Source organism: Leptodactylus fuscus, chromosome 11, assembly GCF_031893055.1.
Source record: "Leptodactylus fuscus isolate aLepFus1 chromosome 11, aLepFus1.hap2, whole genome shotgun sequence".
NCBI classification, from domain to species: Eukaryota; Metazoa; Chordata; class Amphibia; order Anura; family Leptodactylidae; genus Leptodactylus; species Leptodactylus fuscus.
In genome coordinates this window covers 76,545,356-76,567,390 of record NC_134275.1, presented here as the reverse complement: position 1 = coordinate 76,567,390, position 22,035 = coordinate 76,545,356, and the positions used below count along the sequence as shown (strand labels likewise).

The 22,035-nt window shown below is 44.2% G+C and overlaps 1 protein-coding gene across 11 annotated transcripts in view; it reads left to right on the top strand.

Annotated features, from left to right (window-relative positions):
* The window catches only part of SYNGAP1 (synaptic Ras GTPase activating protein 1), a 152,618-nt gene that overhangs the window by 107,890 nt on the left and 22,693 nt on the right, over nt 1-22,035 (top strand). For all 11 annotated transcript variants that reach the window (XR_012711823.1, XM_075259220.1, XM_075259222.1 and 8 more), the window contains 6 exons: nt 6,890-7,444; nt 17,492-17,636; nt 17,776-17,920; nt 18,317-18,556; nt 19,126-19,327; nt 21,741-21,919. Coding sequence is in view for 10 of the 11 variants with exons in the window: in XM_075259220.1 (XP_075115321.1) it covers nt 6,890-7,444; nt 17,492-17,636; nt 17,776-17,920; nt 18,317-18,556; nt 19,126-19,327; nt 21,741-21,919 (1,466 nt within the window). In the remaining variant the exon portion in view is untranslated. The remainder of the gene's footprint in view (nt 1-6,889; nt 7,445-17,491; nt 17,637-17,775; nt 17,921-18,316; nt 18,557-19,125; nt 19,328-21,740; nt 21,920-22,035) is intronic.

Below are 22,035 nucleotides of genomic sequence, written 5' to 3'. Positions count from 1 at the left end.
CACATCTCCATATAATGCTTAATTGTCTGATCCTTAATTAAAAGTACAATAAAACATTTGTATTAAAATCCTGCCCCATGTGGTCTGTGCTGGTACTGCAGGCCACTGTTCTAAGTTCTAGTTTTGATTGTGTATTATTATACATTTATACCTATAACCAAGCATTGATTGTTGGATTTGGATCTATGTGTTGTACCTCGTGAACCTCTCTACCCCCAAGGATTGGTTATTGGGATGGCATGGATGGATTTTTATTTAAATGAAGGCTGTGACATACAGGTAAAGGGCATCTATCACCTCCCCAAGCAGGGGCCGTGGGGGCGGCCTTCAGCCCTGGGAGTACTGGTGTAATAGCAATGAGAGGACCAAGATCATGAGGTCGCACAGGCAGAAGATGGAAGGGGTCGGAGTGGCACGAGCTGCTTTAAAAACTATTGACTGAGCTTCTTGGATGGCGACCTACAATATGAAATGGGCTAACAAGACGGCACCACATTCTGGATGTTAGAAGCCATCATCACAGTTACATATAACATATAACTATTACATGTAAAGGTAACACTGACCGTTGCAGGTTATTACAGTCTAAAACGTCTCTTTTAGTAAATTGGAAGTGAGGGGGCTGAGTAGAAAGACTGGAGCCCTGATTTATTAAGATTCTCATCCATGTGTCTGTCTTGGATGCCACATGGTCTTGTACATGTTCCTTTAGAAGAAGAAGCAATGATTTTACAACCTACCTAAGATGGCTCCAAATAGCAGCAAAGCTATGAGAATGGTGATCTGTTACCTCATTATGTCCGTGTGTCTTGTACAGTTCTCCATATATTTTGAACACGTCTTTTCTAATCCGATCTCACATGGAAAGGTGGACACACGGGCTCCATTGTATTCACGAGCCAGGACGTTAAAGTCACATGAAGGTGACCGACTCCTGTCTAATTGATGCAGCAATTACATTATATTTATATGTAGAAAAGAAATTCTTCCTGACCGGCTTATTACTAATGAAAAGTCCCATTAAGGACTGTACAAGGGGTGAAGTATAATTGTATTGTAATTATATGAAGGATTAACAATTATCATTATTTCCGTCTATAGTAGAATATTCTCCGACCTCTTTTTCATCTCATTATGGACTTGCACTTTGCTGTAGTGGTTTTCTGTAGTCCGGGCAGGACATCTAGATGACTGTGTGTCCCTTCCCAATCTGATAAAACCCCACAGACTAACTGAGAAACACGGCCCTGCACATCATGGAGATCTGACGCCACCTCTGGGCTATATTCCTTGTTAGGGGTTACCCTGAATACAGAAAGTCTTCTATAAGCCATTGCAGGTCCTGTATGCATTGCACAGTAGGAAGAGCTATGAGGCTAAATTATCAACCCATCTATGTAATACCGGCCAGTCCATGTAATTTATCATGAAGCGCTTGACTCTTTATATCACCGTGCTCCTGGGTCCATAGACTCGTGGTGTATATGATGATAAATCTGATGGGGCTGGGGCACTGCTGCCACCCTACCCCCTGCTAATGAGGAAAGTTATGAATGAAGAACAAAACTTCAAAAGTCTCAAGTGATATTCTAGCTGAGTTGACCCCTGTCTGATGCTCCTGCCTCCTCCTGACGTCTCTGATGGCCATGATGACCGAGCCCTGTCACTGTCCACCTGGCTGTTTGCAGCTGGCAGTCACTCAGTATTACGTGACGTGCGCTACCTCCCAGATGTTGGACAGCCATGTTTTTGTGGCATTCAGAGGCTTAGAATGGCTCAAGCCAACGACCTAAAACTTTACGGTCAACTAAAGCTCTAAATTTCCATCCAAAAAGCTAAATTTTCCGTTTTAACCTGGATAGTGCAGTCTCTTTGTGTACATTGAGGCCGGCTCCCTGGTCACATATTGTCACCATTATAGTATCTGTTACTATTCCCTCGAAACGTATAAAACTTTGGCCGCAACATTGGATGCTGTGTGACCTTGCAGTTCCCAAAGTCACCTTGTAGCCTCGGCCTAACGCTAACTGGTGACATCCATGATTCATTGCAGCAGTTCAGACTTTGCTTTACAGCAGTGCAGAATATCACCCGTATGGTAAGTCCCGGTAATCACTCAGAGGGCGACTTGCTCAGGTCTGACTCCATCGTAAGTGCTAAAGAGCAGCGTAAATGGAAATGTCAGCGCCTTAGGAACGCCGCGCCACATTCCTGGATGTTTACTGTGTCCTATATATGTTATTAAATATGACAGCGCTCATTAATCATTCACATCCAGGCCTTGTCTTCATTACTACATGTCATCTATCCATTCCATCAATTATAAGCCGTATGCTGCGCCATTCACTATGTATTAGGGGAAATAAGTGACGTTATATAATAGTTATATCCATGCTAAGTAGGATCAGGTTGTAGAGAGGTGATGTATAGGGTCAGGTTATAGACTGGTGATGTATAGGATCAGGTTGTAGAGAGGTGATGTATAGGGTCAGGTTGTAGAGAGGTGATGTATAGGGTCAGGTTGTAGAGAGGTGATGTATAGGATCAGGTTATATAGAGGTGATGTATAGGATCAGGTTGTATAGAAGTGATGTATAGGATCAGGTTGTAGTGAGGTGATGTATAGGATCAGGTTATATAGAGGTGATGTATAGGATCAGGTTGTATAGAAGTGATGTATAGGATCAGGTTGTAGTGAGGTGATGTATAGGATCAGGTTGTAGAGAGGTGATGTATAGGGTCAGGTTGTAGAGAGGTGATGTATAGGATCAGGTTGTAGAGAGGTGATGTATAGGATCAGGTTGTAGAGAGGTGATGTATAGGATCAGGTTGTATAGAAGTGATGTATAGGATCAGGTTATAGACTGGTGATGTATAGGATCAGGTTGTAGAGAGGTGATGTATAGGATCAGGTTGTAGAGAGGTGATGTATAGGATCAGGTTGTATAGAGGTTATGTATAGGGTCAGGTTATATAGAGGTGATGTATAGGATCAGGTTGTAGAGAGGTTATGTATAGGGTCAGGTTGTACAGAGGTGATGTATAGGATCAGGTTGTAGAGAGGTGATGTATAGGACAGGTTGTATAGAGGTGATGTATAGGGTCAGGTTGTAGAGAGGTGATGTATAGGACAGGTTGTAGAGAGGTGATGTATAGGATTAGGTTATGTAGAGGTGATGTATAGGATCAGGTTGTATAGAGGTGATGTATAGGATCAGGTTGTATAGAGGTGATGTATAGGATCAGGTTGTAGAGAGCTGATGTATAGGATCGGGTTATATAGAGGTGATGTATAGGATCAGGTTGTAGAGAGGTGATGTATAGGATCAGGTTGTAGAGAGGTGATGTATAGGATCAGGTTGTAGAGAGGTGATGTATAGGATCAGGTTGTAGAGAGGTAATGTATAGGATCAGGTTGTAGAGAGGTGATGTATAGGATTAGGTTATGTAGAGGTGATGTATAGGATCAGGTTGTAGAGAGGTGATGTATAGGATCAGGTTGTAGAGAGGTGATGTATAGGATCAGGTTGTAGAGAGGTGATGTATAGGACAGGTTGTAGAGAGGTGATGTATAGGATAAGGTTGTAGAGAGGTGATGTATAGGATCAGGTTGTATAGAGGTGATGTATAGGATCAGATTGTAGTGAGGTGATGTATAGGATCCGGTTGTATAGAGGTGATGTATAGGATCAGGTTATATAGAGGTGATGTATAGGATCAGGTTATATAGAGGTGATGTATAGGATAAGGTTGTAGAGAGGTGATGTATAGGGTCAGGTTATATAGAGGTGATGTATAGGATCAGGTTATATAGAGGTGATGTATAGGATCAGGTTGTAGAGAGGTGATCCATAGGACCAAGTTGTATAGAGGTGATGTATAGGATCAGGTTGTAGTGAGGTGATGTATAGGATCAGGTTGTAGAGAGGTGATGTATAGGATCAGGTTGTAGAGAGGTGATGTATAGGGTCAGGTTATATAGAGGTGATGTATAGGATCAGGTTGTAGAGAGGTGATGTATAGGATCAGTTTGTAGAGAGGTGATGTATAGGACAGGTTATATAGAGGTGATGTATGGGATCAGGTTGTATAGAGGTGATGTATAGGATCAGTTTGTAGAGAGGTGATGTATAGGATCAGGTTATATAGAGGTGATGTATAGGATCAGGTTATATAGAGGTGATGTATAGGATCAGGTTGTATAGAGGTGATGTATAGGATCAGTTTGTAGAGAGGTGATGTATAGGATCAGGTTATATAGAGGTGATGTATAGGATCAGGTTATATAGAGGTGATGTATAGGATCAGGTTGTAGAGCGGTGATGTATAGGATCAGGTTATATAGAGGTGATGTATAGGATCAGGTTGTATAGAGGTGATGTATAGGATCAGGTTGTAGAGAGGTGATCCATAGGACCAAGTTGTATAGAGGTGATGTATAGGATCAGGTTGTAGTGAGGTGATGTATAGGATCAGGTTGTATAGAGGTGATGTATAGGATCAGGTTGTAGAGAGGTGATGTATAGGGTCAGGTTATATAGAGGTGATGTATAGGATCAGGTTGTAGAGAGGTGATGTATAGGATCAGTTTGTAGAGAGGTGATGTATAGGACAGGTTATATAGAGGTGATGTATGGGATCAGGTTGTATAGAGGTGATGTATAGGATCAGTTTGTAGAGAGGTGATGTATAGGATCAGGTTATATAGAGGTGATGTATAGGATCAGGTTATATAGAGGTGATGTATAGGATCAGGTTGTATAGAGGTGATGTATAGGATCAGTTTGTAGAGAGGTGATGTATAGGATCAGGTTATATAGAGGTGATGTATAGGATCAGGTTATATAGAGGTGATGTATAGGATCAGGTTGTAGAGCGGTGATGTATAGGATCAGGTTATATAGAGGTGATGTATAGGATCAGGTTGTATAGAGGTGATGTATAGGATCAGGTTGTATAGAGGTGATGTATAGGATCAGGTTGTAGAGAGGTGATGTATAGGATCAGGTTGTAGAGAGGTGATGTATAGGGTCAGGTTATATAGAGGTGATGTATAGGATCAGGTTGTATAGAGGTGATGTATAGGATCAGGTTGTATAGAGGTGATGTATAGGATCAGGTTGTAGAGAGCTGATGTATAGGATCGGGTTATATAGAGGTGATGTATAGGATCAGGTTATATAGAGGTGATGTATAGGATCAGGTTGTATAGAGGTGATGTATAAGATCAGGTTGTATAGAGGTGATGTATAGGATCAGGTTGTAGAGAGGTGATGTATAGGATCAGGTTGTAGAGAGGTGATCCATAGGACCAAGTTGTATAGAGGTGATGTATAGGATCAGGTTGTAGTGAGGTGATGTATAGGGGCAGGTTATATAGAGGTGATGTATAGGACAGGTTGTAGAGAGGTGATGTATAGGACAGGTTGTAGAGAGGTGATGTATAGGATCAGGTTGTAGTGAGGTGATGTATAGGATCAGGTTGTAGAGAGGTGATGTATAGGATCAGGTTGTAGTGAGGTGATGTATAGGATCAGGTTGTAGTGAGGTGATGTATAGGGGCAGGTTATATAGAGGTGATGTATAGGATCAGGTTGTAGTGAGGTGATGTATAGGATCAGGTTGTAGTGAGGTGATGTATAGGATAAGGTTGTAGTGAGGTGATGTATAGGATCAGGTTGTAGTGAGGTGATGTATAGGGGCAGGTTATATAGAGGTGATGTATAGGATCAGGTTGTAGTGAGGTGATGTATAGGATCAGGTTATATAGAGGTGATGTATAGGATCAGGTTATAGACTGGTGATGTATAGGGTCAGGTTATATAGAGGTGATGTATAGGATCAGGTTATAGACTGGTGATGTATAGGACCAGGTTGTAGAGAGGTGATGTATAGGATCAGGTTGTAGTGAGGTGATGTATAGGATCAGGTTATAGACTGGTGATGTATAGGATCAGGTTATAGACTGGTGATGTATAGGACCAGGTTGTAGAGAGGTGATCCATAGGACCAGATTGTTGGTGCTGTACACGGTCAGGTATTATATAGAAAAGACAATATGGCGTCGGGTATGAATGACTCTTAAATTTTTCTGGATTGGGCCAAGAATCTCCTTCACACGACCAGCTCAGTGAAATGTGTTCTTTCTTCTCAAAAATGGAGGCCGACTCCATGAGCGCGGGTATTACAGAAAGCTCTCTGGAGTTGCTAAGTAACAGTATATAACTCTAATTATACCGCAGATACAAAGATCAGCTGTGGTTAAATGTATGGCAGGAGCCGTGTGTGCCGTATACAATGCCAGCTACCTGGGGGGCAATGAGATCAGCCCCAGGCCTTGCAGAGCCCTGATAATGGGGGCCTGTGACTATACAGGACACTGGGATGGGTGGCCCTATATTGATGGAGCCCTGGAATTGAACTGATCCATATAGCATGTGTTTCCTTACTAAAGGTTGTATACTATACCTCTATGACCATTATACCACCATGTGACCAACTGGGATCCCTGGTAATCATGTCAACAGGGGCCCGTGAGTGCCCCATGTGAATAGAGCATGCAGCCCCTATTTGCTTCTGTAAAACGGGTGTACATCATGTGACCAGGTTCCATTGACAATAAGATGTTTTTTAAGTGTCCTTCTGTAGTCTTCAATTTTCCTGCAGCGCCCCCACAGGGAAAATGAAGCATTACACAGCGTCCAATACAGTGAGTGGGTTATCTGTGTAATGCAGAGCAGGACTGGTCTCTCCTCTCTGGCGCTGAGGTGTTCCCCTTCTTTTACCTCAGAATTATGACATGGGGTCTGTGACACCGGCTTTTCTGTTCTATAAAATCATTTACAATGTCCAATTTTTGTTCATTTTTCTGTTATGTCCCTTTTTGTAGGATAACAGTCGAAGAGTGGATAATGTCCTCAAGCTGTGGATCATTGAAGCTCGTGACCTTCCCCCCAAGAAGCGCTATTACTGCGAGCTCTGCCTGGATGACATTTTGTACGCCCGTACCACCAGCAAAGCCCGGGGTGAGACCGTTTTCTGGGGGGAGCATTTTGAGTTTAACAACCTGCCAGCTGTCCGGAACCTACGCCTCCACCTGTACAAGGACACAGATAAAAAAAGGCGCAAGGAGAAGAGCAACTATGTGGGCATGGTGAACGTGCCCATCGCTAGCATCAGTGGGCGCCATTTTGTCGAGCAGTGGTACCCGGTCTCCCAGCCCACATCCTATAAGGGGAAGAGCAGCTGCCCCTCCATTCGCCTAAAGTCCCGATACCAAACTATGAGCATCCTTCCCATGGAGCTGTATAAGGAGTTTGCAGAATATGTGACCAACAACTACCGGATGTTGTGCGCGGTCCTGGAGCCGGTGCTGAGCGTGAAGAGCAAAGAGGAGGTGGCCTGTGCGCTGGTACATATATTACAAAGCACGGGGAAGGCTAAGGTAGGCAGATTTACTCATTTATATGTACATAGGTGTCAGCAATCATCTTTGGATATAAAGTTATAGCTTTTAGATGTGAAGAATATATCAGACCCCTCTTATGGTGCAGGGATTTACCATCCAGGGCAAAGAACATGGCTGTCCGTCCTTCCTCTCAACCCACTTTTCCACTTTTTTGCTCACAAAACAATATTTTTTGCCCCCATAAAATAAGTATACAACCAGCCAAGGGTCCCAGGAAGGGTCTGCTTCTATGTCAGGGGGGAAGAGGGGGTGTATTTACATTTTATAGAGCTTTATACAGTTTATAGGGACAAATGCCATTCAGGTTTGCTCAGCTTTCTGACTGGGCCCTTGTATAATTGATCCCTGTACATAGGTAGTATTTCTGCCCCTGCTGTATGTATTTGGAGGGTTTGGTTTGATACTGATATAGAACAGAAGCAGTATTTGTAAGGATGAACCTTGCACAGTTGTAAGTGATTTTTGGTGCATTTGATTATATCTATCCTTAGCATGGGTCATTCCATATTACAACAGCCGGACAAATCTCCAGCTGTTGTAAAGTTTGCATTGATGCTGTGTATTACCTGCAGGAACCTTGTTGCATCCAATACACTGTCTGTAGGGGTCTGGTCACTGAAGCCAATCTGTGGGAGTCCTGGGTGTCAGACCCCCTCCGATCAGATACTGATAACCTATCCGACATCACTTCTCTAAAATGTCATGTAGTCACTGTAGACTAAGGGTTGGTTCACACTAGTGCTTGTATTCCGTCCGCAAGGAGTCCGGATAAAGACACCCCCCCCCCCGGACGGAATACCAGCACTAATGCAAGCGCTGTGCATTCAAGCACACGGAGCCCTTAGACTATAATGGGCTCCGTGTGCTTGCCACGCACTGCCCGCACAATTCATTCATGCAGGCAGTGCGCGGCAAGCACACGGAGCCCATTATAGTCTATGGTCTCCATGTGCTTTGCAAGCACATCGCTTGCAATTGCATTCCGTCCGGGTGGGTCTCTATGCGGACTCCTTGCGGACGGAATACAAGCGCTAGTGTGAACCAACCCTTAGTGTAGTATATGAGGCGTCCAGTCAAATGACTTAATATAATATATGATTGTACCAAATATGTGATGGTGAGATCTGCCCTGTTCGGCCTCTCTCCATTGTCACTGGTTGTCCCACTTTCGAAGACCAGGATAAAGTGGAGAATATTGCGTCCTGTCTGCTGCTGCGATTGGTTACTGATGGACTATTGATGTACGAGCTTGTGGTTAAATTCGTCAGAACCTGATCTGAGATTGTCAGCTTATTGTACTCCATGTAGAGAATCCAGCCATTGACCAACATCATAGTCCTTCATGAATGATCTCCGGAGCGTCTTGTCTTTCTCCGACCGCCTGCGTTGTATCATTCAAGGCTCCACCAGAGATCAAAGCGTTGCAGATCTCATACATGGAAGGTTCCTTTTATCAATGGAAGGTGATAGCACTCACATGTAGAGATTTAATTAGAAACAGAACAAAACATTCATTCTTAGCTTCAGCTTTGTGAATATATTGACACTATAGGAATAGGGAATGACTGACAGAATCTTCCTCAGGATGGATTGGTGGAGAAGCCATGTAGGTCCTAGTGACTTTATATATATAGGGGGTTTTTTTGGTATGAGACGTCACTATATTGTTTTATACAGATGGAAGAATGAGGTTTGGAAACTCTTAAAGGGGTTGTACAGAGATTACAACTTATGGGTGAGTTCACACTGAGTATACGCCAGCTTATTCTGAACCTAAAACACGTTCAGAATCAGCGGCGTATAAAGCAGTTCCATTCATTTCTATGGGAGCCGGCATACGAGCGCTCCCCATAGAAATGAATGGGCTGCTTTTTTCACTACGAGCAGTCCCATTGAAGTGAATGGGGAGTGCTACGTGTACGGATCGGCATGAGCAGAGATAGCCGTATACACCGGCACTTCCCATTCACTTCAATGGGACTGCTCGTAGTGAAAGAAGCAGCCCATTCATTTCTATGGGGAGCGCTCGTATGCCGGCTCCCATAGAAATGAATGGAACTGCTTTATACGCCGCTGATTCTGAACGTGTTTTACATTCAGAATAAGCTGGCGTATACTCAGTGTGAACTCACCCTATCTATAGAATTGGGGATATTTGCTGGATCACATAACAGGGAGGTTGGCCATGATGCAGGTGAGACTCAACTCTATGGGATTGCCTAACATAGCCAAGGGCTCTACTCCACCTCATTCAGACACGGGTACAAGGGTTCTCTTGATAGATGGGGGTCCCAAGGGTTAAACCCGCCTCTGGTCAGGTATGTACCCATCTTCGGGCTAAGTCATCTTGTTGTGTGTTCTTGGCACAGTTTGGGTAAAGCTTGGAACCAAGAATGGTGGCTTATCTAAGGCGGTGAAGAATCAAACCTTACTGGACCACCTTCTTCATGCCGGTGGTTGTGTTTGATAGACTTGGCCTACCCCGGCTTTACATGGGGCTTTCAGATGGCCATTTTCTGAATGACTTGGCACACATGGTTGGTCTGTTGTTGTTTTGGACACCATTGCTATAAGCTAAAACATGGACATAATAGTTGCTCGATCTCTGTGGTTTGTGGTCTGGTCTGGGGTCCATTGATGATTGCAGATCTGAAACTTTTTAACTGCAGTCCCGACAACCAACCAAAAAAAAAAAAAAATCCAGTATCTCCCACTGGTTGTCACTTGTTTTGTCAAAAATAAAAATCGAGGGATCCTGGCTCTGGCTAAAGTGTCTGACTGAGGTGACTGCAGTAAGAGTTGTGTAACAGAATTTATGAGGTCCACCTCTGTCCTACAAGCTTCTGGACCACCAGTGTATGGCTGTGGTGGTGGGCTGTAATATCCTAGTACAACACACATGTCCAGTGATTGGCTCATGTTAGCCATTGTAGTGATCCCGTGTTCCATACGTGTCTCATAGATGCTTGTATGGCTCCCCACATGAAGGAGAGTCGCTTCTGCTGCCCTTTCTGTAAATACTATAGATAAACTTCATTGCCATGTGCCAATTGTACAGAAAGTGGGACGGCTACAGGGTTTGCTGGACCATTGTTCTGATCCCAGAGGTGAATGTGAATAGTATAGTGTGTGGATATGAGGATGACACTGTTTTGGGCTATTATATGACTGGTTTTCCCGCTTTAATCCTCAGTTCTCCTTGAGCTGGTGGCTGGAGACAAGCGGCTGAGATGTCTTCCATAGAAAAGACATAATTCTCGCGGACAGAATCATCAGCAGGATCTTATAGGACATTATAGAGACACTTTGGGAATACAATGTCTGTACCTCTGTCTCGCCCCACCAAACATTTCTATGTAACACAAGTCCCCTGTCACCTTCTAGAATACGGCAGAATTCAGGACAGATTTCAGAGTCAATGTCAGTTTAGTGAGTGGGGAAGAGAGAAGCAGCCGGATAAGTGGGGAAAGAGGCATCTTACTACAGATTTATGCAAAGTTTATGGAGCAGATAGTGACTAAAATGGGAATACCCCTTTAAGAGTTGCATTTTTATGTAGCATTTGTTTTGTGGTTTTTTCCCATGAAGGGGATATACGGTATGTCTGTCAGTGACACCTCTGGCACTAACACCAGCCCCAGAACATGGGCCCATCAATCCTTGTCCTTCCTAGTCAGGTGGTTTCTGGGTGGGGTGAAGGCGGCAGCACACGAAACCAGAAGAGTCCTATAGAAGTTACTGGAGACAGCAGCCATCTCCGCATTCATTCTTCACATGGCTGCAGGGCCAGGCGGCGTCCTCATCGGGAGAGACACGGGAAATACATTGATCAAATATTAATGTGAACATTGGGAAAAACATGAACAACAAAAACTGTGCCTACAATTACCTAAAACTACCTAAAGCCGTGCCTCTAGTGGTCTCTGTCAAGTCAATGTTCAGGCCTTGAATAGACTTCCCTGTGCACATAGTGCGGCGCGGCTTGTCTAGGAGAAGGGCCATTGCATTGGTTAGTGTGTCTCCTGCCGGACGCCGCCATATTAGTGCAGGGAGACTTAAGGGCCATGGAGTGTATTGCTGGGAATTATGGGAAATGTTGTGCAGCAAGCTGTAAAGTATCTCTGCGACTTACAAGAAGTTGCTTTGAGATGCGAGCGGCCATTAATCTTCAGTCCGCTGTCACATTAAAGCCTCCCTGAATTATTAAATACTCTTTGGACAGGCGGTGGCTGAATTTTCTGCTGATACAAAGGTAAAGTTTTCCAAGTATTGACCACCATATTGACCCCCGTCAGCCTTGGATCTTGTTGGTCTCCTGCAGGGATATTGCTTTTTCTTCCTTATCTTACGGTGTTGAGCTTCTCGGGATGTGAAGCTCTCCTCTAGATATTAGGACTTTGTGATGATTTGGAAGGATCTTTCAGGGTTTTCAGTCTACATGTAAGTCTTGTCTAGAGGATGTAATAAAGTTAATGTGAGTGTGGTCTGGACTGACCGGAGTGTTTGGCGGTCCAGTGGTCACATAGATGGACATGTGGCAAATACAGAACTCGTGCTATCACCTGTGGCCGTATACCAGTCACCAGGCTGCTATTCCTCCCAGCTTCTAATGCATAAGGAGACTTGATTCAGCCAAGTGTGCATGTGTTCTAAATAAGGATAGAGGAACATGTCTCTGCCAAACCTCTGTGGCAGCTGCTTATCTCCTGTGAGGATAAAGGATTGGGCATGTAGGAATCAGACTGCCTGATCTTCATCCCTCCTGACTTCCCGAAAACTGCTGGTGGGGGAAGAGTTGGGAAATTATATCAGTGGGCACTAGCAAAGGAGTTACTGCGACTTGTATACTGTTGGCCTATCCTTGGTGATCAGTGGGGTCCAACACCAAGGACCCGCACTTACCAGATCTTAGAAGGGGCTGCAGCAGTTGGCCCCTTCCCTGTGCTGATGATTTCATGTTCCGTCACATGGTACAGCAGCAACTCTGTTCCATTCAAGTTAATGGGGCTGAGCTGCAATACCAAGCACAACCCCCATGGTATATATGGCGCTGTGCTTGGTGTTTAGTGAAAAGGCCGCAGTGCTCACCAAAACCTTGCGGCATTTTCCACCAGTGGGGGGTTAGACCCCCACCAATGACATATTAATGACTTATCCAAGGGTTATAGGAGTCCTAGAAAACTACTTTAATATAGCACTCATAGAAGTCTGTGGGTCCTACTTGCACCTCCAGATACCTCCAGAATATCATGAAGAGGTTTTTTTGTATACTGTAAAATAAAACATAAATTGCCATTGAGTGCTGTTTTATGGAGAGTACCTCTGTAATACTACGTTTACCATACGCACCATAGGTTGGTACATGTACCAAAACTGTAAGGACATACCATACCAAAGTGCAGGCACTGAGGCTTCCAGAGTTTATGTTTGGCATACTATATATGTATAATGAAGGTGTCAGAAAAACATTGTTACCCATTATCTGACCCACTCAGCTTGTCCTAGTTAAAGGGATTCCACATGTATGTTCTATCGCCAGAGGCTGCTATAAAGGCTGGATAGGTGAAAGGACGCAGACTCCAGACATGTCACTTTCATCTCAGTCCTTACTCACATTCCCTGCAGTCACCTGCAGAGGATCCATGTCTGGAGGAACATAGGAGTCCTCTCCATTACATCACTAGGTTTAGGAGTCCTCTCCATTGTATCACTGGGTCTAGGAGTCCCCTCCATTACATTACTGGGTCTAGGAGTCCTCTCCATTGTATCACTGGGCTTAGGAGTCCTCTCCATTGTATCACTGGGTCTAGGAGTCCTCTCCATTGTATCACTGGGCTTAGGAGTCCTCTCCATTGTATCACTGGACATAGGAGTCCTCTCCATTGTATCACTGGGTCTAGGAGTCCTCTCCATTGTATCACTGGGTCTAGGAGTCCTCTCCATTACATCACTGGGTCTAGGAGTCCTCTCCATTGTATCACTGGGTCTAGGAGTCCTCTCTATTGTATCACTGGGTCTAAGAGTCCTCTCCATTGTATCACTGGGTCTAAGAGTCCTCTCCATTGTATCACTGGGTCTAGGAGTCCTCTCCATTACATCACTGGGTTTAGGAGTCCTCTCCATTGTATCACTGGGTCTAGGAGTCCTCTCCATTGTATCACTGGGCTTAGGAGTCCTCTCCATTGCATCACTGGGTCTAGGAGTCCTCTCCATTGTATCACTGGGTCTAGGAGTCCTCTCCATTGTATCACTGGATCTAGGAGTCCCTGGGAGTCCCTCTCCATTGGAGTCACTGGGTCTAGGAGTCCTCTCCATTGTATCACTGGGTCTAGGAGTCCTCTCCATTGTATCACTGGGTCTAGGAGTCCTCTCCATTGTATCACTGGGCTTAGGAGTCCTCTCCATTGTATCACTGGGTCTAGGAGTCCTCTCCATTGTATCACTGGATCTAGGAGTCCTCTCCATTGTATCACTGGGCTTAGGAGTCCTCTCCATTGTATCACTGGGTCTAGGAGTCCTCTCCATTGTATCACTGGGTCTAGGAGTCCTCTCCATTGTATCACTGGGTCTAGGAGTCCTCTCCATTGTATCACTGGGCTTAGGAGTCCTCTCCATTGTATCACTGGGTCTAGGAGTCCTCTCCATTACATCACTGGGTCTAGGAGTCCTCTCCATTGTATCACTGGGTCTAGGAGTCCTCTCAATTGTATCACTGGGTCTAAGAGTCCTCTCCATTGTATCACTGGGTCTAAGAGTCCTCTCCATTGTATCACTGGATCTAGGAGTCCTCTCCATTGTATCACTGGGCTTAGGAGTCCTCTCCATTGTATCACTGGGTCTAGGAGTCCTCTCCATTACATCACTGGGTCTAGGAGTCCTCTCCATTGTATCACTGGGTCTAGGAGTCCTCTCCATTGTATCACTGGGTCTAGGAGTCCTCTCCATTGTATCACTGGGCTTAGGAGTCCTCTCCATTGTATCACTGGATCTAGGAGTCCTCTCCATTGTATCACTGGATCTAGGAGTCCTCTCCATTGTATCACTGGATCTAGGAGTCCTCTCCATTGTATCACTGGATCTAGGAGTCCTCTCCAGTGTATCACTGGGTCTAGGAGTCCTCTCCATTGTATCACTGGGTCTAAGAGTCCTCTCCATTGTATCACTGGGTCTAGGAGTCCTCTCCATTGTATCACTGGGCTTAGGAGTCCTCTCCATTGTATCACTGGGTCTAGGAGTCCTCTCCATTGTATCACTGGATCTAGGAGTCCTCTCCATTGTATCACTGGGCTTAGGAGTCCTCTCCATTGTATCACTGGGTCTAGGAGTCCTCTCCATTGTATCACTGGGTCTAGGAGTCCTCTCCATTGTATCACTGGGTCTAGGAGTCCTCTCCATTGTATCACTGGGCTTAGGAGTCCTCTCCATTGTATCACTGGGTCTAGGAGTCCTCTCCATTGTATCACTGGATCTAGGAGTCCTCTCCATTGTATCACTGGGCTTAGGAGTCCTCTCCATTGTATCACTGGGTCTAGGAGTCCTCTCCATTACATCACTGGGTCTAGGAGTCCTCTCCATTGTATCACTGGGTCTAGGAGTCCTCTCAATTGTATCACTGGGTCTAAGAGTCCTCTCCATTGTATCACTGGATCTAGGAGTCCTCTCCATTGTATCACTGGGTCTAGGAGTCCTCTCCATTGTATCACTGGGTCTAGGAGTCCTCTCCATTACATCACTGGGTCTAGGAGTCCTCTCCATTGTATCACTGGGTCTAGGAGTCCTCTCCATTGTATCACTGGGTCTAGGAGTCCTCTCCGTTGTATCACTGGGCTTAGGAGTCCTCTCCATTGTATCACTGGATCTAGGAGTCCTCTCCATTGTATCACTGGATCTAGGAGTCCTCTCCATTGTATCACTGGATCTAGGAGTCCTCTCCATTGTATCACTGGATCTAGGAGTCCTCTCCAGTGTATCACTGGGTCTAGGAGTCCTCTCCATTGTATCACTGGGTCTAAGAGTCCTCTCCATTGTATCACTGGGTCTAGGAGTCCTCTCCATTGTATCACTGGGTCTAGGAGTCCTCTCCATTGTATCACTGGGCTTAGGAGTCCTCTCCATTGTATCACTGGGCTTAGGAGTCCTCTCCATTGTATCACTGGGCTTAGGAGTCCTCTCCATTGTATCACTGGGCTTAGGAGTCCTCTCCATTTTATCACTGGGTCTAGGAGTCCTCTCCATTGTATCACTGGGTCTAGGAGTCCTCTCCATTGTATCACTGGGTCTAGGAGTCCTCTCCATTGTATCACTGGGTCTAGGAGTCCTCTCCATTGTATCACTGGGTCTAGGAGTCCTCTCCATTGTATCACTGGGCTTAGGAGTCCTCTCCATTGTATCACTGGGCTTAGGAGTCCTCTCCATTGTATCACTGGGCTTAGGAGTCCTCTCCATTTTATCACTGGGTCTAGGAGTCCTCTCCATTGTATCACTGGGTCTAGGAGTCCTCTCCATTGTATCACTGGGTCTAGGAGTCCTCTCCATTGTATCACTGGGCTTAGGAGTCCTCTCCATTGTATCACTGGGTCTAGGAGTCCTCTCCATTGTATCACTGGGTCTAGGAGTCCTCTCCATTTTATCACTGGGTCTAGGAGTCCTCTCCATTGTATCACTGGGTCTAGGAGCCAAGTGCATGCCTGTGAGATAATAATGATACCCATAGCCATTACAGCAATGTATGGCAATAAAACATAGACTCCCTTTAAAGGGAATGTCTCACTATCACCTAACATAGTCAGCTGCCACCACCATGAGCACATTACACTGATAAACATCAAAGCTCTGTTATATATGTCACTTGTAGAGGAAAACAACTTTGAGATCTTATGCAAATGAGTCAGTTGGCGCACTGGGGGCGGGCCCTATTCTGGGCACTCAGACCCCTACCACCTCTTGCATGTGCCCCCATGTGCACTGACAGTTAATCTTCCCACTGCTATTATAACACATCCTTCTTGAGCAATAAGAGCAGTGCTCCTAGGGCCAAGGCCTCACCCCAGGGCCTGTTATAATCAAACTTCATAAATTAGTAGTATAGATGATATAAAGTACCTTGAAATATGTCTCCTTCACACTTATCTGGCTTCTCTACTTCTTCTTCCCTTCACTCTTACTCTAATCTCCAATAGCAGCCTTTATACAGCCTCACACATAGAGGTCTATGGAGAGGGGAGAGGGAGGACGCTGTCATCGGCCAGAAATACACATATGAACAGAGCCAAACAGTATGAGGACAAATAATACAGCTACATATAACATATATATATATATATATATATATATATCTACAACAGTCTCATAGAGCTAGAGGTAACATGTAAGGGTGGTTGTTACTAGATAATGTCTGCCCTTAGCATCGGCATGGACCTGAGCTCACAGTGGATAGGTATTGGTATGGACCTGAGCTCACAGTGGATAGGTATTGGCATGGGACTGAGCTCAAAGCGGATCTATATTGGCAATGGGCTGAGCTCACACCAGGTAGGTTTTGGCCTGGGTCTGAGCTTACATGGGGATAGGTATTGGCATGAGAACAAACTTACACTGCATAGCTATTGGTATGGGACTAAGCTCACAGGAATAGGTATAGGCATGGGACTGAGCTCACACTGCGATAGATAATGGTATGGGACTGAGCTCCCACCAGATAAGTATTGGAATGAGGCTGAGCACACAGGAATAGGTAAGACATGGGACTGAGCTCACATGGGGATAGGTAATGGTATAGGGCTAAGTTCACAAGGCATAGGTATTGGCATGGGTCTGAGCTCATGGTGAGACAGCTATTGGCATGGGACTGAGTTGCCACCGGATAGGCGTTCGTCTTCCTAAGGTCATGTACTGTTAGGGCTCGGTATTATATTTTACTGACTAGCACTTTGCTGACTGATTTCTTACGTATTGTCTCATTGACTATGTGACGTCTTGGCCGCATATCATCCAGCCAGACATGGTCCGTGTCTTTCTTCCCAGGACTTCCTCTCGGATATGGCTATGACAGAGGTTGATCGCTTCCTTGATAGAGAGCACCTTATTCTCCGTGAGAACACACTTGCAACTAAAGCCATAGAGGAGTATCTGAAACTGATAGGACAGAGATACCTCAAGGAAGCCATTGGTAAGACGCCGCGTCCTTCCCGCTCTTCTCCTTGTCACTGACCTTTCTTGTGAGGCTGTAGATACAGAAGGTCCATAACACTGCCTTATCCCTTACTCCTGATGTCCTGCTCACACCCCTGATCCTTTTCATTTGGCAGGTGAGTTTATTCGGGCTCTGTATGAATCAGAGGAGGACTGCGAGGTTGACCCCATGCGTTGTCCGCCTTCTGCCCTGCCCGATCACCAGGCCAATCTCAGGATGTGCTGCGAACTTGCGCTTTGCAAAGTCTTCAACTCCCATTGGTCAGTGTCTGGTCATGTGATGTCATTTCCAGGAACAGAATAAGACATTATATGTTAGTCATTCTCCATTACATTTGACTTTTCCCTCGTCTCCTTCTGTGCTATTACGATCTCCTTTCCTCTCTGTATTTCCCATCCTTATTGTAATCTTCTTATGTTCACCTTCACGACTATTTTCCTTCTCTTTGTTGGTTTTTCTGTGTTTCCTTTTATTATGCATTTAAAGTGTATCTTGCGCATACAGTGGAGGCAGCCATATTGGTTTTAATGACCCCAGGATATTGGATCTACAATAAGCCTTCACTGTGACGGAGCGGTACACTTTAAGTACGTCTTATGTCAGCTTTCTAACTCTCTCCTTTACTATTTCCACTTGCTTCCTTCTTTGTGCCTTAGTGTGTTTCCCCGGGAGTTGAAAGAAGTCTTTGCTTCATGGAGGATGCGCTGTGCGGAGCGCGGCCGTGAAGACATAGCAGATCGCCTCATCAGTGCCTCTCTCTTCCTCCGCTTTCTGTGTCCGGCCATCATGTCCCCCAGCCTCTTCGGCCTGATGCAGGAATATCCTGATGAGCAAACATCTAGGACCCTCACACTCATCGCTAAGGTCATCCAGAACCTGGCCAACTTCAACTTCAAGTGAGAGTAGGGGCAGGGGTGGGGAGTGGCTCCGGGTCAGAGAGGGGAGCGTAGTTCGTCTCCTTCGTTGGGGGTGACATAGTGACAACCTCACCGAGAACTTTACAGATGGACAATAATACATGTCCTGACAACTTAGTGGATGTTCTGACATCAGTTCCATCACGTGAGAGTAGGGGTGGGGAGAGGGGAACATAGACGGTGCCATTCATTGGGGTGACTTAGTGACACCAGGAACTGAATAGATGGACAGTAATACATGTCCTGACAACTTAGTGGATGTTCTGACATCAGTTCCATCACATGAGAGTAGGGGCGGGGGTGGGGAGAAGGGAACAGACGGTGCCATTCATTGGGGTGACTTAGTGACAACTTCACCAGGAACTGAATAGATGGACAGTAATACATGTCCTGACAACTTCGTCACTTCCATCATTTAGATGTGTGATGCTGTGTAAAATCACACAGCACAGTGACCTAACGAATGACGCGGGGTTGTCAGGGCACAGAGAATGGGCAAGAGCTAGTTTTGTGCCTATGGAGAAATACTGAGATGCCGCTCTCATCAGATTCAGCAGTAAGGAAGAGCACATGTCCTTCATGAATGAGTTCCTGGAGACGGAGTTGGCCAATATGCAGAATTTCCTCTACGAGATCTCCAACCTGGATGCGCTGACCAACAGCAGCAACTTTGAGGGCTACATCGACCTGGGGCGGGAGCTGAGTACTTTGCACGCCCTGCTATGGGAAGTTATTCCCCAGCTGAGTAAAGTAAGTATAAGAATCTTCCTGCAAGGCCGTATACGTGTGTATTTCTGGCAGTGGAAGGCTGTGCATCATAAATCTACTCATTACTGGGCACCAGAGGGCAGGGGGATACATTTACAGACTGCGGCCATAAAAGGGAATCAATGGAGTTTGTAGGGTGATCTGTGTGAGCCCCTAAATTCTGGGCCCAGGTCACAGCTGCCGCCAATGTGACCCAGATAGGTGTATTGGAAGGTGTGTGCTGTGTAATATACTGTCCTATACTAGTGTACGGTATGTTATATAATATACTGTCCTATACTAGTGTACGGTATGTTATATAATATACTGTCCTATACTAGTGTACGGTATGTTATATAATATACTGTCCTATACTAGTGTACGGTATGTTATATAATATACTGTACTATACTATATTTCACAGGGAGAAAATATGTGTGCTCTATATAAAAGAATTCACTGAAAAGCGGAGGACACCATCCGCTCATAGAACATCTAAAATGTGAATGCGAGCGGCGGTCCTGCCGGCGGTAAGAACGCACACCGTCCTTTATAATAGCGGATGTTACCGCTTCCTTTTGTGAGGAATGTTACTTGACCCCTGATGAATCTCCTATGTAGAGGAAACGCGTAGGGTCTTTCTTAAGCTAGTGGTGGTCTTGCTTTTCCTGGTACTGCCTCTGAGAACACCTGGCCTTGGAGACCATTTCCCTCTCTGTTGGCGTGGCATTAGGCCAGTAACCTCAGAGGGGTTTTGGGGGGGGGGAGGGGTGTTGGATCCTAGAGCCTCCGATAGGTGTTTTTTATGTGACAAGCAGTATTTGGAGCAAGCCACTTATTGATTTTTAGGGAGTGAGGGTTTTCCCAAGTGGAGTGAATCAATTTACCCTATCCCTTTTATTTATGTCACAAATCAGATACACTGAGCACGGTGTGTAATATTCAGGCTCTATACTTTTAATGAGCTTAATAAACGTTATATTTTAGATGTTCTATGAGCGGATGGTGTCCTCCGCTTTTCAGTGAATACTACTGTACTATACTAGTGTAATGTATATGTTATATAATATACTGTCCTATACTAGTGTACGGTATGTTATATAATATACTGTCCTATACTAGTGTAAGGTATATGTTATATAATATCCTGTACTATACTAGTGTACGGTATGTTATATAATATACTGTACTATACTAGTGTAAGGTATATGTTATATAATATCCTGTACTATACTAGTGTAAGGTATATGTTATATAATATACTGTCCTATACTAGTGTACGGTATATGTTATATAATATCCTGTACTATACTAGTGTACGGTATGTTATATAATATACTGTCCTATACTAGTGTAAGGTATATGTTATATAATATCATGTACTATACTAGTGTACGGTATAGGTTATATAATATACTGTACTATACTAGTGTAAGGTATATGTTATATAATATACTGTCCTATACTAGTGTACGGTATAGGTTATATAATATACTGTCCTATACTAGTGTACGGTATGTTATATAATATACTGTCCTATACTAGTGTAAGGTATATGTTATATAATATCCTGTACTATACTAGTGTACGGTATGTTATATAATATACTGTCCTATACTAGTGTAAGGTATATGTTATATAATATCATGTACTATACTAGTGTACGGTATAGGTTATATAATATACTGTCCTATACTAGTGTACGGTATGTTATATAATATACTGTCCTATACTAGTGTAAGGTATATGTTATATAATATCCTGTACTATACTAGTGTACGGTATGTTATATAATATACTGTACTATACTAGTGTAAGGTATATGTTATATAATATCATGTACTATACTAGTGTACGGTATAGGTTATATAATATACTGTACTATACTAGTGTAAGGTATATGTTATATAATATACTGTCCTATACTAGTGTACGGTATAGGTTATATAATATACTGTCCTATACTAGTGTACGGTATGTTATGTAATATACTGTCTTATACTACTGTACGTACGGTATATCTTATATAATATACTGTCCTATACTAGTGTAAGGTATATGTTATATAATATACTGTACTATACTAGTGTAAGGTATATGTTATATAATATACTGTCCTATACTAGTGTAAGGTATATGTTATATAATATACTGTCCTATACTAGTGTACGGTATATGTTATATAATATCCTGTACTATACTAGTGTACGGTATGTTATATAATATACTGTCCTATACTAGTGTACGGTATGTAATGTAATATACTGTCCAATACTAGTGTACGGTATGTTATGTACTATACTGCACTATACTATTCTATGCTGTATAACATTCTGGACATCCACTTTCATAGACTTATTCTATAGCTGCCCCATCTCACAGATCATGTTTTCTTCTATTACAACTATTGGATCAGGATGCTCTTATAAAGTTGGGGCCCCTCCCTCGCCTTCTCAACGACATCAGCCTAGCGCTCAGGAACCCCCACATCCAGCGGCAGCCAAGTCATCAAGAACGGCTACCACCTCCAAAACCCGTCATCCTGAGGGGGCCATCAGCGGAGCTTCAGAGCTACCTGGTGCGAGACCTCAACAGGTATGTATGTTCTGTTACCCGTATAGACAGAGAAGAATCCATACTGAACAAAGAACTCAAGAACGCAGAGAATCTTACACACACAAGCTGAGATAGATCACCCCCATAGGACTTAC